At 39.4% G+C, this 17,548-nt stretch overlaps 1 protein-coding gene across 6 annotated transcripts in view; it reads left to right on the top strand.

Moving 5' to 3' along the window:
- The window catches only part of TTBK2 (tau tubulin kinase 2), a 169,032-nt gene that overhangs the window by 134,692 nt on the left and 16,792 nt on the right, over positions 1-17,548 (top strand). For all 6 annotated transcript variants that reach the window (XM_054240542.2, XM_078334051.1, XM_035262002.3 and 3 more), the window contains 3 exons: positions 2,036-2,252; positions 6,997-7,208; positions 8,500-9,088. In XM_054240542.2, coding sequence (XP_054096517.2) covers positions 2,036-2,252; positions 6,997-7,208; positions 8,500-9,088 — 1,018 coding nt within the window. The remainder of the gene's footprint in view (positions 1-2,035; positions 2,253-6,996; positions 7,209-8,499; positions 9,089-17,548) is intronic.

The raw sequence follows: 17,548 nt of genomic DNA, 5'->3' as shown, positions 1-17,548 counted from the left end.
GGCAAAAATGATATACAGGTTGAACATCCCAAATCTGAAAATTGAAAATTCGAAATCTAAAGAAAAAAAAACAAAAAACAGCAGAAAACAAAAAAACCACAGAACTAGAGCATTTAAAAAGGTTTATGTCCAAAGATAGGTATTAGAACAAAAAGGTGAACCTTCTGAAATAATCTCCAAAATTATTTGTAAATTAATTTTGTGTTGCTAAGGCCTTGTCTGTAGTAGGTGCTTAGTAAAAAGTCTGCAGGTGGATGGACATGGTAGCTCACATCTGTAATCTCAGCACTTTGGGAGGCCCAGGCAGGTGGATCACTTGAGGCCAGGAGTTCAAGACCAGCCTGGCCAATGTGGCAAAACCCCATCTCTACTAAAAATACAAAAAAATTAGCTGGGCATGGTGGTGTATGCCTGTAATTGCAACTACTTGGGAGGCTGAGGCAGTAGAATCACTTGAACTTGGGAGGCAGAGGTTGCAGTGAGCTGAGATTGCATCACTGCACTCCAGACTGGGAGACAGAGCACGACTCAGTCTCAAAAAAAAAAAGTCTGCAAATGAAAAAGTAATACACCTTTCACACTTAAAAAAACAGCTGATCTATCTGACACCTGTTTATTTCATTATGGCACTGTGAAAGTTGATTATACAAATTAGATCATTCTTGTCATACTCAACTAAGTCAATCAAGAGGTTGGGGGAGTGGGGAAGCACTTGGGGCACATAGCACCTGCTCCAAGAATTTAATTTCTTACAAGCCCAGCTGCTGAAATGGCCTGCTATGACTCTAAGACTAAATTTACATACCTCTGTCACTCACCAGTCAGAGCCTGCCAGCTCCCAGAAGCTTCTCTAGTGCCAATGAGCTTTCTTTCAAAACAGTACGTAACATTTCTCTAATAAAACCTGCAGCCTCTTCTTTAGTCTTCAGGCATACCGGAGACCCCCCCAGTCTGTGTGTGCCCCAAATTGTAATTCTTACTTCCCAAATGAAATGTTACATTTGGAGATTCATCTGTATATTTTATTTTGAGTTCAACAGCACTTAACATTTTCCTGTTCTATAACAGAATGGGCATAGTAGCTTACACTTATACTCCCAGCACTTTGGGGGGCCAAGGCCGGCAGATCATCTGAGGTCAGGAGTTCGAGACCAGCCTGCCCAACATGTCAAAAACCTGTCTCTACACAAAATACGAAAAAAAATCTAGGTATGGTGGCAGGTACCTGTAATCCCAGCTACTCAGGAGACTGAGGCAGGAGAATTGCTTGAACCCGGGAGGCAGACATTCAGTGAGTCTAGATCATGCCACTGCACTCCAGCCTGGGTGACAGGAGTAAAACACCGACTCAAAAAGAAAACAAATTCTTTAACAAAAATGGGTAAAGATTAGAAAATGTTATTATCATTGGCAAAAACTTCTGGGAAATTGATGAAATGTTTCTTATAAAATGATTGTCAAATTAGTGTTATTGTTTTAGAATTTGTATTTTTAAATCAGCTTAGAAATTCTAATTGATTAAAATTTTGAAGTTTTATTTTGTGGGATTGACGTGACCTAAATTTTCTTTTCTTTCATTTTTTTTTTTTTTTCCTTGAGCCGGAGTCTCGCTCTGTTGCCTAGGCTGGAGTGCAGTGGTGTGATCTCAGCTCACTGCAACCTCTGCCTCCTGGGTTCAAGCTATTCTTCTGCCTCAGCCTCCCAAGTAGCTGGGATTACAGGCACCCACCACCACGCCTGGCTAATTTTTATATTTTTAGTGGAGATGGAATTTTGCCACATTGGCTAGGCTGGTTTTGAACTGCTGACATCAGATGATCCACCCACCTCTGCCTCCCAAGTGTTGAGATTACAGGCATGAGCCACCGTGCCCAGCCAACTGAAGTTTTTAAGGGTTTTTTTTTTTTTAAACTTTCTTAATTATGTATGGACTTTATTTCAGTGAAGAAACAAAATGATGTAAGATAGTCTCATAGTAATTTTTGATTCTGATCTTTTAAAGTCTGCCCTTTTTTCCCCCTCCCTTTATATTTAGAATTGCCAATGCCACTCCCATACCAGGAGACTTGCTTCGAGAAAATACAGATGAGGTATTTCCAGACGAACAGCTTAGTGATGGAGAAAATGGCATCCCTGTTGGTGTGTCACCAGATAAATTGCCTGGATCTCTGGGACAGCCTCGTCCCCAGGAGAAGGATGTTTGGGAAGAGATGGATGCCAACAAAAACAAGATAAAGCTTGGAATTTGTAAGGTATGATACCTTATAAACAACAGAAATATGTTTCTTACAATTCAGAACGCTGGGAAGTCCAAGAAGGAAGGCTAGGCAGATTTGGTGTCTGCTGAGGGCTGGTTTGTAGCTCCTCCTTGCTGAGTCCTCATGTGGTAGATAGGGAAAGGGGTCTCTGTTGGGCCTCTTTTGTAAGGACACTACTCTCATTCATGAGGGCTCTGCCTTTTTGACCTAATTACCTCCCAAGGGGCCTACCTCCTAATACCCTCACATTGGGAGTTAGGATTTCAGGATGTCAATTTTTGAGGGACACAAACATTCAGATCATAGTAGGTGTATATCTTCAGTCATGGGAGTCATTTGCAAAACGTTCTCTGCATAGATGTGATGTGCCACTGTGTGATCTGGCTGCTGACAAAGCACAGTCTGGACCAATAGTAATCAGGAATGAGTAGTGAAAAGTAGACAGGGAGTTAGTGTCAGATTTTTGTAGTATCAGCTGCGGCTGGCTTTATGGCACCAGGAACAAACTGTTCTCATAGCAAAAAAAAATCACTAGTGACATTCTCAGTTGTCAGCCCATATGGATATCTGTGTATGTGAGAGAATGAAATGGCACTTGACATAGAAGATCTTAGTTATTTTAGTTTCCATTTTTTACTATTTAATCTCAGTGAAATTTGAATGATAGTTTTGACCCTAAGTCCATTATTTGTTATAATGGTGATGTGAAGTTTATTGAATTTATAATGTATAGTGCTATACATTACAAGCTCTCATTTACAACATCGGGATAAAGCATTAAGCTAAATATTGAAGACAATTTACTAAGATAGGTGCTGTGCAGTTTAAGATACATCTTTTACCTTTAAGGAGCTTACAGTCTCTTCAGGTAGATATGTATCTGCACAAGCAAATATAATACAGGACAGAACGTTGTGCAAAACATTAAAAGGAATTAAAATGCATGCAGATGGGGTGGGAGTTGGGGACATGCCTTATGGAAAAAGTGGTTTAAGTAGAAGTATAAGTAAAAATATGTGCATGAGGGCTGAGCATCATGGCTCACATCTGAAATCCCATCACTTTGGAAGTCAGGAGTTCAAGACCAGCCTGGCCAACATGGTGAAACCCTGTATCTACTAAAAATATAAAAATTAGCTGGGTGTGGTGGCAGGTGCCTATAATCCCAGCTACTTGGGAGGCTGAGGAAGGAGAATCACTTGAACCTGAGAGGCAGAGGTTGCAGTGAGCCAAGATAGTGCCACTGCACTCCAGCCTGGGTGACAGAGTGAAACTCCATCTCAAAAAAAAAAAATTTTTTTAATTAAAAAAAATTTAAAAAATATATATATATATATAATATTGTATGTATGTATATGAGAAAGTGCATGGATAGAGCTTGTAACTTTAGGAATTTATTGGTCATCTAGGAGAGAAATTCAAAAACAACTATATCTTTTAAAATCTACTTATACTATATATAAAAGAGTTTATATATCATTTCAAAGCATAGTAATGTAAGCATGTGAATCCACCATCTGCCCCAAGAACAAGAATATTTTAACATATTCCTTCTATATTTATGCTTCTACCCTATTCCCACTGAGGTAACCACTGTCTTAGGTTAGATTCCATAAAAGCAGAGCCACAAAACAAACCTTAATAAATTTAAATAACTGAAATCACACATAGTATGTTCTCTGACCATAATGGAATTAATCTAGTCATCAGTGACATAAAGACAACAGGAAAATTTCTAAACACTTGGAAATTATATGGCATATTTCTATATAATCCATGGGTCAGAGAGAAAGCCTTAAAGGAAAAGTTTTTAAACTTACATAGAATTGAATGAAATTGAAACTACAACATATCAAAATGTTTGTGAGCCAGCTAAAGCAGTGCTGAGAGGGAAATGTATAGCACTAAATGCTTACATTAGGAAAGATAAGCTTTTACTTCAATGGTCTAAATCCTACCTCAGGAACCTAGAAAAGCAAGCAGCAGAATGAGCCTGAGACAAGCAGAAAGAAGGTAATAAATATCTCAGTTACTGTATTGTAAAGTTTTGGTGTGTTATATTTTCATTCTCATTCTGTTTTAAAACTTTTGCCATAATGGTTTTTTTCATCCATGAGTTATTAAGTGCATACAAGTTTAGAATTTTTACATCTACCAGGTGATTAAAAGTTTTGTTTTTCTTTATATGGTGATTATTTCTATTCTATTCCCACTATATTTTTCTAGTATTAAAGCCTATTTCGTTAATACAATTATGCCAGCTTTCTTTTGGGTATCTTTTTTCTTCCTTTGGTATATCTTTTTTCCTCCTTTATCTTTCCATTTTTTCTTACCTGTATTCTTCTGTTGTGACTTTTGTTAAGTGGAATATAAGTGGACAGTCGTACATCTTTATGTTTTAATTGCTCAGCTTAATTTGATTAAATTTAGAATTATTATTATTATCATATTATTTATTTAGTCAGAGTCTCACCCTGTCACCAAGACTGGAGTGCAGTGGTGCAATCTTGTCTCACTGCAACCTCCCCCTCCTGGGATCAAGTGATTCTTGTGCTCTAGGCTCCCAAGTAGCTGAAATTACAGGCGCCTACCACCACACCTGGCTAATTTTTGTATTTTTAGTAAAGATGGGCTTTTGCCACACTGGCCAGGATGATCTCAAACCTCTGACCTGAGGTGATCTGCTTGCCTTGGTCTCCCAAAGTACTGGGGTTACAGGCATGTGCCATGGGGCCCAGCCTTGGATTACATTATTAATGTTGTTCTTTTATATCAGTAATGTTTATATGACTTTCAAAGATGTTTACTATTTTATTTCATTTCTGAAAGTCCTTGGCTCATCTTTCTTCCTGAAATATTTCCTTTAGAAGTTCCTTTACTTCAGGTCTTTTGGTAGAGGATTCTTTCTATAAATGTATTTACTTATCTGTAAATGTATTTATTTTAGTTTTATTCTTTCAATATAGTTTATGCCGAATATAAAGGTTTTTTTTGTTGTTGATGTTTGTTTGTTTGTTTGTTTTTTGAGACAGGGTTTTGCTCTGTTGCAGTGGTGTGGTCTCAACTCACTTCAACCTCCACCTCTTGGGTTCAAGTGATTCTCCTGCCTCAACCTCCTGAGTAGCTGGGCCCACAGGCATATGCCACCGTGCCTGGCTATTTTTTTTTTTTCTTAGTAGAGACAGAGTTTCACCATGTTGGCCAGGCTGGTTTTGAACTCCTGCCCTCAAGTGATTCACCCACCTTGGCCTCCCAAAGTGCTGGGATTACCAGGGAGAACCACCAAGTCTGGTCCAAATATAAAGTTTTTGATTGATAGTTATTTTTCCTCTGGCTTCAGTCATTGGTGTTCAGAAACTGTCATTCTAATTATTTTGTTTCTTTTAAAGTGATCAGTTCCCCCACCTTCATCTTACCTTCCCAGCTACTTTTTAGTTCTTGTTTAGGCAATATTTCTTTTTGTTTATCTTGGCTTGGGATATCTCATGTTCCTTGAACATTTTAATTCATATTTTTGTATAAGTTCTGGGAAATAACAGCCATTCTCTATCTAAATGTTACTACCTCTTCATTCTTTCTATTATCTCTTTCTAGGACTCTAGATATATTATGCCTTTTTATTGTATCCATCATATCTCTTAATATCTTTTTTCATAATTTTCTTCTTATTTTTTATTCTAAGTAATTTCTTTGGCTATGTCTTCCACTTCACTGATTTCAACTTTTTTTTTTGCTAACTTGCTGTTTAACTTGTTAATTGAATATTTAATATTAAGTTAATCATCCAAATAACCCTTTGTTGATCTTTGTTATAATGGCCTTTATTTATTTAAACATTTATGCATAGCTGGTCTATATTTTGTATTGAAACCAGTTCAATGTCTGAAATTTTTGGGAGTTTTAAATGTTTTTCTTCGTTTTGATTATTTCTGTTGTGTCAGTCATAGTAGCATGCTTTCTCATGTGTTGATTCTCTCTTTTTTTTTAAGTTAATTAATAATTGAAATCATTGATGAGATTTCTGTAGACTTAAACTGGGATTTGGGGAAACCTTCCTTTAAAGAAGACTGGCTCATGTTTCTGCTGCTAACTGGAGTGTATCACCTATTTGACCCAACTGGGGATCCTCTTAAGGGTCTCTAATCAGAATAGATGTCTCAGACTTCCCTCTGTCACCATACTTCTGCTATAAAGCTTAATTGCCCTGATAATTGTGTTCCATAGGCACCTGTCTTTAAACAGTCTCACTCCCTGGGCTGCCTTAGCTCCTAGTAATCTGGCCCCAGGCTTTTCGTTGTTTTGTTTTTTAGAGGGGGAATGAGAAAAGGGGTATACCGACTCAGGCTTGGTGGCCTCTCCTAACTTGTAAGACCACTTACATCTCAAAGAGAACATCCTTTCCAGGTTTCAGTTTTAGGTTAGTGGAATGGGGTCCCACAAGCATCAAGTCAGACATAATTCAAAAAGCCAAGTCTGTTAAACATTTATAGACTGTTTATCTTTGTGCCAAAAATATTTTTAAAGACTAAAATAATACTAAAACTGAGTATAAATTAAGAAAACACATTTAATGAAGAGTTAAAAGATAAGAATGTAATGAAGTAAACTAGTCAAAATGTCCTAATCATCTGAAAACGCATCTAATCATTTATTTATATTATTTTGAAAGGCTTCTGTGACTCCTCTCATGTGTATTGCCTAGAATGTTTTTCATGATTTTATTTTCTATTTTGGATAGGCTGCTACTGAAGAGGAGAACAGCCATGGCCAAGCAAATGGTCTTCTCAATGCTCCGAGCCTTGGGTCACCAATTCGTGTCCGCTCAGAGATTACTCAGCCAGACAGAGATATTCCATTGGTGCGAAAGTTACGTTCCATCCACAGCTTTGAGCTGGAAAAACGTATGACCCTGGAGTCAAAGCCAGACACTGACAAGTTCCTTGAGACCTGGTATAAAATAGTTTTTCTTTCTTTTTAAAGCTTCTGAGGTACCATTATTATTGTTGTTGTAATGGTATATTTCTGTTATATAAAGTATTTCAAATAAGAAATTCTTGTATTTTTGTAACACTGATTCTATTAAGCTCTAATTTTAACCCATGTTTTTAAATATTATTCTGATTCTTAATTATTATAAATTCCATAGCATAATCTTTGGCTTTGGGAGCTGACCAGTAGGAGCTGATAACTTCCTAACACTAGATACAAGTTAAATAAACATTTTTACAGTATCATTGTTTGGAAAGTAATGTCTTCCAAACAATAGTGTAGCATTGGAGAGGGCATGATAAAGATGGCATTAGGCAGAGATGAGGGGAATACATGAAGGAGGGGAAAAAGTAATTTATACACAAGGGACAGGCAATTCAATTCACTTTAGTGGAAACCTTCTAGGAGTAAGATACTGTAGGAAAATAGATACCAATAAGTATATCATGCTTGCCTTCAAGAGTTCACAATCTACCTAGACAGAAAGGAAGGTGAAACTTTAGAGATCTATACATAGGTAAAGACTGTAGTGCATGACTCTGAGGCACATTACCCCTATGACAAATTTTGGTAACAGAAGACAGAAATGAAAAAAGTTTGGGACATATCTATGAATTATAGAAGGTTTCATCAGTATTCACAGTATTAAGACCTGATTTCCTTTAGTAGTAGTCACACCCTTCAATGGTACATCTCTGGTGGTTACTATTGGTAGGGAAATACTAGGTTAGAGGGACCATGAATTTGACTAACTTGATAATTACTATGGACCAAGACAATTCAGCCACTTCTGGCCTACTCCAATCTAGCTTCCATTTTAAACAATCCTTCACATATGTGTGTTCTTCCTCACATGGTAGTCATTCATAGCTATGTTATGTAAGCACATATCTATCTACATGATGACATGATCAAAAGGATGAATAGGGGCATTGGTTTAAACATTTTGAATTGTGGCTCAGAGAATAAATATCAAAGTACAGTAGGGATAAAAGCTTTGTTCAATAAAAAGTTGGTCTGACGAAAGAAGGGAACTAAAAAGGGCCTTGGTGAGGTAAGAACTGAGCTCCATCTTCCGAAGCAGGATATGGCAGGTGGAGAAGAACATTATCAATGCTGTGAAACTTTTCTTAAGCTTTATCCATCTTTTTTTCTCTCATCTTTGTGTCAATATAGTTCCCTATAGAGCTTATGTATTATATAATGAATGTTTCCTTAGGACAATTGAGTAACTTCTTTCTGTTTCCTTAAGCCTGGAGAAAATGCAGAAAGATACCAGTGCAGGAAAAGAATCTATTCTCCCTGCTCTGCTTCATAAGCCTTGTGTTCCTGCTGTGTCCCGTACTGACCATATCTGGCACTATGATGATGAATATCTTCCAGATGCCTCCAAGCCAGCTTCTGCCAACACCCCTGAGCAGGGAGATGGTGGTGGCAGCAATGGATTTATAGCTGTTAACCTGAGCTCTTGCAAGCAAGAGATTGATTCCAAAGAATGGGTGATTGTGGACAAGGAGCAGGACCTTGAAGATTTTAGGACAAATGAGGTTGTAGGACATAAAACAACTGGAAGTCCTTCTGATGAGGAACCTGAAGTGCTTCAAGTCCTGGAGGTATCACCTCAAGATGAAAAGCTCCGATTAGGTCCTTGGGCAGAAAATGATCATTTAAAGAAGGAAACCTCAGGTGTGGTCTTAGCATTTTGTGCAGAGGGTCCTCCCACTGCCGCTTCAGAACAATATACAGATGGACTGGAACTCCAGCCTGGAGCTGCTAGTCAGTTTATTGCAGCAACACCCACAAGTCTAATGGAGGCGCAGGCAGAAGGACCCCTTACAGCGGTAAGAAATTTGTTCTTGTTATGATTCTCTGTTATCCACTTAAGGTGCTATGGAGAAAGGACTAACAGTTGATCAACTGAGATTCTTCAGTAGAAGCCTAAATTTTGCAAATGGTTATAGGGAGTGATTTTGTACTAAGTGATTTTGTACAGTCAACTCTCCAACATGAAATTTTTCAAAAAGTGAGACCTTCTTTTATTATATCAAACTCAATACATGAAACATCATTATAACCTATTTTTGAATAACATTTTTAATTAGATTACAAGCAGTAGCTGTGTATGTGTGTATATATATCATATAATTTTTTAAAGTTTCTAGTAATTTTTACTATACATTTATGGAGGAATGCGTATATTTAATCATTCATGGTTTGTTCTTTACATGGTACACTGTTGCTAGTCCTGAGACTTTAATTCCCTTTCTCTTTTATAGCATCCACCCAGAAATTTCTCATATTTTGTTTTCCTGTTAAACAGTCATTTTCTAACATTGATGGCCACTGTTCAAAGTGCAGAGTCCCAGGCTCACTTCTAGAACTTTTATTTTAGTAGGTCTGGGGAAGAGCCTGCTCAGGAATCCTCATTTTAACAAGCAGGTAGAGGCGGCAGGCAGGTCTTATGCAAAGGAAACTTTTGAGTTATTGTTTATTTTCAGTTTTAGGCATTCAGCTGGAGAAGCCTGTTACCCTGTTACCAGTAAGCAGTGATGCCCCCAGTGACTGTGTGAGGGGGAGCCCCAGAAAAGCCACAGATGGTCAAGCAAAGCCCTGAAAAGCCCCAGGCTAAATAAGGAACCGTGAACACAAATCTTAGGCACCCACAAGTACATCTCTCCTTATGTGATGAGAGCTACCAGGTTTTCTTAAATTCCATAATCATCTAGCAGTCCCTGCCAACTCACCAGAAACAGCATTGTTCTCCAAACTGAAATGTTTTCTATTGGAACACAATTTCACATCAGGCGCAAAACAGTGGGAAAAGATACCAATGAAAATTTATTTTGTGTACCATTCTGAGAAATTTGCCAGTGCTCCAAAATAGGGAAATAAAGGCCTGCCTGCCTCTTCACCAATCAGAGTTAGTTAGTAGGTCTTTTCCTCTTTCCTGGGACTGCTTTGTATAGTTAGGCACGTTGTTTGCAGCATAAAGGGATTTAGCCAGGAGACAAACTGGGCCTGAAGTCTAGCCCAGACTCTGCTTTGCAGACTATGCATCTCGGCACAGGGCTGTTTCCTTTTGGAAAGGCATTCTTTTCCAAATTGTACAAAGGTATCATGTGGGCTAGAGGTAGGTAACTATTAAGTCCTTCCCTCCCTGCTGCATCCTTTTTCCCACCCCACCTTTCCTCTTTCCATCCATCCCCTTTCTTCCCAGGTTCACCTTCTTCTTTAACTATTATGTTGTGTACTAACTTTTGCTCTGGCATCTTTCCAACAGCATTCTGGTGTGCCTTCCCTCATGGAGGCTTTTTAAAGCCTTTGCTCTATTTCTCCTAGTATTTTTTTGCCCTGTCTCGATGCTATCCTATTCACAAAGATTGTGCTCATGGTTCTCCTACACTACAGCAGTGTTTTCTCTGACAAGTTGTTGATAGGCTTGTATTCACGTATGTGATGTTTGACCTTATTTTTAGATATTGCGAACTATTTTTCTTTTATTTATTTATTTATTTTTGAGATGGAGTCTTACTCTGTTACCCAGGTTGGACTGCAGTGGCACGATCGTGGCTCACTACAACCTCCGCCTTCTAGGTTCAAGTGATTCTCTTGCCTCAGCTTCCCACATAGCTGGGATTACAGGCACCTGCCACCACGCCTGCTAATTTTTTTGTATTAACTGAAAGTCTCTAATGAAATGTCAGCTGCATCAATTGTGTACTTACTTCTAACTTTTTTGTCTCTATTTTAGAGGTAGGGTCTTGCTCAGTCACCCGGGCTGTAGCACAGTGGAACTATCATACCTCACTGTAACTTCAAGCTCCTGGGCTCAAGTGACCCTCCCATGCCAGCCTCCCAAGTAGCTAGGACTACAGGCATGAGTCACCACACCCAGTTAATTTTGTTGTTCTTGTTATTTTGTAGAGACAGGGTTTTGCCATGTTGCCCAGGGTGGTTTCAAATTCCTGTGTTCAAGTGGTCCTCCCATATTGGCCTCCCAAAGTCCTGGGATTACAGGTGTGAGCTACTGCACCTGACTAATATTTTAATCTTTTGTAAGATGGGATCCCACTGTGTTGCCCAGACTGGTATCAAACTTCTGGGGTCAAGTAATTCTCCTGCTTCAGCCTCCCAAAGTCCTGGGATTACAGACATGAGCCACCATGCCCAGCCAGTGCTTCACTTTAATATTACCTTTAGAAATGGTATAAATGTGGCTGGGCACTAGTGACATCACCCATATGTTATCCAGTGCTATTGCTGTGTAACAAAGTAGCCCAAATTTAGTATCTTTAAACAACAGTCATTATTTTGCACAATTTCTTAGAGCTAGAAATGCAGGAGTGGCTTTAGTTCAGTGGTTCTAGCTTATGCCTGGTCTCTCATGAGGAGGTTGTCAAGCTCTTAGCCAGGGTTAAAATCAACTTAAAAGTTTGTCTGGAAAGGGAAGGTCCACTTCCAACCTCACCCACATGATTGTTGGCAGGCCTCAGTTCCTTACTGGCTGCTGGCCAGAGGCTCTAGTTCCTTGCTATTTGGGCCTCTCTATAGTTGACATGACATCTAGCTTTCCCAGTGAGTGAGGTGAGAAAGAGAGATGGGGGAAGAGAGGTGAAGACAATGCATCCCCACCAAGATGGAAACCACATCTTTTCTAATCTGTCTCAGAGGAGCATACCCTCACTTCTGCCATGTTCTACTGCTCACACAGACCAACTCTGTACGTGGATAAGGCTCTATACAATGGTGTGACTACCAGGAGACACCTCTGGGTCATTGGGAACCATTTTAGAAGCTGTCTACCATATTACCTTACATTTATATTTTACAGAATATTTCCCTCTTTGATCTTAACAGCAACTCTGGAACAAGCAGAGGGAATATTATTATCTCTTTTTGTACTGAGAGCACTAACCCTCGGGAGACAATCCATGAAGAGTCTGGTGCTGGTAGACTAGACTTGGTGTACGTCCCTCATGCCAGGAGATTGCACCTTATGCCGGTCTTCTGTCCTTCACACCAGGGCATTGCCAATGCTGAATATACTGAAGGACTTTCCTAATTGACTTGTTTCTTAGAGATGAAGAAGAGGAAAGGGGGTTTAAAATAATGCACAAAGAAGGAGCAGGACCAAAAGAAAAAGAGTAGCAGAATTTTTAATAATCTGTTAGCCAACATCTATTGAGAGAATTCCTCTGACAGTGTTTACAGGACTACCAATACCAGCAGTAATAACATTTAAATTAGCAGTTACTTGCATTGCCTTAATTATGTTCATTTCTTCCTACCAGTGAAGTGTCTACTAAGTTCCATGCTTTATGTTATAGTTCAGGGTTAACAAGTTGGCACCAACCTCTCAGGTTGGCAATGAAAACTTACATCTAAACCATTACCTTAACCTCAAGTGATTGTAATGGGTTCTTTACAGAAATGAGGACACAGACATATCTGCCTAGGACTGAGGAGTAGAATTTTGGATATCTTTATTTTTTCAATTTTTCTTTATTTTCTAATTTTTTTTACCATGGTAAAGATGCATTATCTTCATAATTATGGAGGAAGAAAAATTAAAAATCTTTCTGGCAAGGTTAAGGAATGCTTCAAAAATAAGTGGAGTTTAAATAAGGATTAAGTTTGTGGGAGGGTGTTGTGAGAGTGTCAAAGAAGAGAATGTGCAAAGGCCCAGAGGCCTTGAAGCACCAGACATCAATGTATTTAAATAAATGATCCAGAAATGTTAGACAAAAGAAAGAGGCTGAAGACAAGCTTTAAAAGGTAAAGTTATAAAGGGCTTTGCTTGCCATGCTGAGATATGTGGGCCATGGGACAAGAGGCAGGGGAGTAATGCGCTCTTTGGCAGCAAGATAGGGGAGAATGGGCTGTGAGGAGGGTTTGCTGCTAGTCCGGACGGATATGATGAGGACCTAAACTGTGAAAATCTCAGTGAAGATTTGAGAGACATTGCAGTGGTAAACTTTATTTGAAATAGCAGTTCCATGTGGCTTTTCCCTGGCATGCGTCACTAAAAATACAAAAATTAGCTGGGTGTGGTGGGGCACACCTGTAATCCCAGCTACTCAGGAGGGTGAGTCAGGAGGATTGCTTGAACCTGGGAGGCAGAGGTTGCAGTTAGCAGAGATCACTCCACTGCACTCCAGCCTGGGTGACAGGGTGAGACAGTATATAATTGTTATATATAATTGTTAGCAGTAATCATCATATAGTACTATGGAACACTAGAAGTTATTTGTCCTGTCTAGCTGTAATTTTTTTATTTAACAAATCTTTCCCTATCTCCCCATTCCCTCTACTCATCCTAGCCTCTAATAAACTTTCTTCTACTTTTTACTTAAGTAAACTAAATTTTTTTAGCTTCCTCATATTAGAATGTGGTATTTGTCTTCCTTTGCCTGACTTATTTAACATAACAGCCTCCAGTTCCATCCATGTTGCCATGAATGACGGATTTTGTTTTTTTATGGCTGAATAGGATTCCATTGTTTATATATACCACATTTTCTTTTCTTTTCTCTTTCTTTTTCTTTTTTTTTTGAGACAGAGTCTCACTCTGTCACCCAGAGTGGAGTGCAGTGGCAGCAATCTTGGCACACTGCAACCATCACCTCCCGGGTTCAAGCAGGTCTCCTGCCTCACCCTTGAGGAGCTGGGACTACAGGCACACACCACCATGCCTGGATGATTTTTGTATTTTTAGTAGAGATAGGATTTTGCCATGTTGGCCAGGCTTGTTTCTAACTCCTGATGTCAGGTGATCCACTTGCCTTGGCCTTTGAAAGTGCTGGGATTACAAGCATGAGCCCCCAGGCCTGGCCGATATACCACATTTTCTTTATCCACTTATCTGTTGTTGTACACTTGGGTTGACTACATATTTTGCCTATTGTGAACAGTGCTGCAGTAAACATGGGTGTGCAGATATCTCTTCGATATACTGATTTTCCCAGTATTGGGACTGCTGAATTGTATGGTAGTTCTATTTGTAATTTTTTGAGGAACCTACATACTGTTCTCCATAGTAGCCATAGATTCCCACTGTATTAATCTGTTTTTACGCTGCTGATAAAGACATACATGAGACTGGGCAATGTACGAAAGAAAGAGGTTTAATTGGACTTACAGTTCCACATGCCTGGGGAGGCCTCACAATCATGGTGGAAAGGCAAGGAGGAGCAAGTCACATCTTAATGTGGATGATGGCAGGTAAAGAGAGCTTGTGCAGGAAAACTCCCCCTTATTTTACCCATCAGATCTGTGAGACTTACTATCAAGAGAACAGCATGAGAAACACCTGCCCCTATGATTCATTTACCTCCCACTGGGTCCCTCCCACAGTATGTGAGAATTCAAGATGAGATTTGGGTAGGGACATAGCCAAACCATATCACCCACCAACGCTGTATTTGAGAGTTCCCTTTTCTCTGCGTCCTTGCCAGCATTTGTTATTTATTGTCTTTTTGATGATAGTTATTTTTACTGGGGTGATATAATATCATTGTGGTTTTGATTTGCATTTCCCTGATGACTAATGATATTGAGCATTTTTTTCATGTATTTGTTGGCCATTTATATATCTTCTTTTGAGAAATGTCTGCTTCGACCATTTGCCTATTTGCTAATGACATTTTTTTTTCTTTTTTCTTTTTTTGGCTGTTGAGATGTTTGAGTTCCTTATATATTCTGGATATTAATCCCCTGTCAGATGAGTAGTTTGCAGATGTCTTCCTTTCTGTAGGTTATCTTTTCACTCTATTGACTATTTACTGTGAAGCAGGTTTTTAGCTTGATATAATCCCATTTATTTTTGCTTTTGTTGTCTGTGCTTTTGAGGTATCATTCATAAAGTATTTTCCTAGACCAATGTTCTGAAACATTTATGCTATGTTTTCTTTAGTAGTTTTATAGTTTTGGGCCTTGCATTTAGGTCTTCAGTCTGTTTTGAGCTGATTTTTATATAGGGTGAGAGATGGGATCTAGTTTCATTGTTCTGCATGTGGATATCTAGTTTTTCCAGCATCATTAATTGAAGAGACTGTTCTTTCGCCAATGAATGCTGTGATGCTTTTGTCAAAAATCTGTAGATAAATGGATTTATTTCTGGATTCTCTGTTCTTTTCTATTGGTCTCTGTGTCTATTTTTATGCCAGTACCATGCTGTTTTGGTTACTATAGCTTTGCAGTATAATTTGAAATTAGTTAGTGTTATACCTCCAGCTTTTGTTTTGTATTTTAGCTCAGGATTTCTTTAGCTATTTGGGGTCAGATTATTTTTTCTATTTCTGCAAAGAATGTCATTGGTATTTCGATAGGGATTGCAGTGAATCTCTAGCACTTCAGATACTATAGACATTTAAACACTATTAATTTAGCAATATTAATCATTCCAATACATGAGCATGGGATATCTTTCCATTTTGTTATGTGTCTTCAATTTCTTTCATCAGTGTTTTATAGTTTTACTTGTAGAGATCTTTCACTTCTTTGGTTAAATTTATTCCTAGTTATTTGCTTGCTTAGCAAATAAAATACAGCAAATCTAGTAGATCCTGCAGGATCTACTTAATTAAAATTTTTTATTTTTGTCTGCCTGAGTTATTCAAAAGACTTGTCTTCAAGTTCAGAAGTTCTGCCTGGTCTAGTCTGTTGTTGAAGCTGTCAATTGTATTTTTTTTTAATTCACATTCAATTATTTTTTTTTGAGACAGAGTCTGGCTCTGTGGCCCAGGCTGGATTGCAGTGGCGTGATCTCAGCTCATTGATTGCAATCTCTGTCTCCTGGTTCAAGCGATTCTCCTGCCTCAGCCTCCTGAGAAGCTGGGATTACAGGCACAAGCTATCACACCTGGCTAATTTTTTTATTTTAAATAGAAATGGGGTTTCACCATGTTGGCCAGGCTACTCTGGAACTCCTAACCTCAAGTGATCTGCCCTCCTCAGCCTCCCAGAGTGCTGGGATTACAGGCCTGAGCCATCACACCTGGCCCATTTAATAACTTTAGTGCTAAGATCTGTTTGCTTCTTTTTTATGATACCTATTTCTATTGAATTTCTCATTGAAATCATGAATTGTTTTTCTTATTTTATTGAATTATCTTTATTATCTGTATCTCACTGAGTTTCTTTAAAATCTTTTTTTTCTAGGATTTTATATATTTCCTTATGATTGGGGTCTGTTACTCGAGAATTATTGTTCCTTGGGAGGTGTCCTGTTTCCTTGCTTTTTCATGTTTGATGTGTCCCTATGTTAATTTCTATCCATCTGGTGGAACAGTTGACTTCTAATTTTATGGAGTAGGTTTCATAGGGAAAGACATGGGTCTTGGGGTATCAGCTGTGGGGTACCTTGGCTTTGATGTTAGGTGGATGCAATAGTGTAGTCTTATGCAATTTCTTCAGCTGTAACCCATGCTAGTGATGTTTGCAAGTGTCCCTGTGGCCTAAGGTGAGAGTTTTTGGCAGTGTTGGCATGGTTTTTCTGGGTGTGGTCTCAACAGGCTGCTTCTTAGGTCAGCGTATGCATGTGCACACAAGTGGGTCAGCCAGTTTGGAGTCTGGCTCACTGGGGTTGGGGCCACAGTGCTGTTAGTCTGGCCAGGGACATGAGCTCATGGCTGCTTGGCTCCTCTGGGAGGCATACCTGCCAGGGGCAGGCTCCGCAGGCTGTTTCTTAGGTCCAAGGCACAGGTGTGCAGCTGCTCAACTGGCCTGGGCGTGTATCTGCCAGGAGCTGGCCTGAGCCAGCTGGCCCTGAGTGATGGCAAATACACTGACCTGAGGGTCGGTCTGCCCTGTGCAGGACTACCAGATTGTTTTTCTGCCTAGAAGTGTGAATGTCAGGGGTTAGTTTTCCTGCTGTGCAGGACTCAAATCACAGCTGATCCTGAGCCCAGGTTCCAGGCAGTCAGGGTCATGACATTTTAGCCACCAGCCGCCTGTGTGAGGTTGGTGGAATGAAGATGGAGCCCAATGGCTGGAGAGGTGCAGTGGCTTCTGGCCCCCAGAACAGGGTGCACTCCAGAAGTGGCTCTGGTGTAATGATGGCACTACACTGTGGCAGATTGGCTCACAGGGGTGGGTGGGAATGCTCACCTTGTTTTCCTAATCTTGAGGAAAGCAGCCGTGTGAATTTTTGGCAGTTCTCCAAATGGGACTCCAGGCCTGCAAAGACTGTGGGATTCTCTGGTAGTAAGGATTAGGTGTTTGCAGTGGCAGTGAGGGCTGATGAGGGTCTTCTGCTTACCTTTTTCCCACACCAGAAAGTCCCTCCTGATTCTAGCTCAATC

The sequence above is a fragment of the Callithrix jacchus genome, chromosome 8, assembly GCF_049354715.1.
Source record: "Callithrix jacchus isolate 240 chromosome 8, calJac240_pri, whole genome shotgun sequence".
Lineage (NCBI taxonomy): Eukaryota > Metazoa > Chordata > Mammalia > Primates > Cebidae > Callithrix > Callithrix jacchus.
This window is presented reverse-complemented; position numbering and strand designations above follow the sequence as displayed.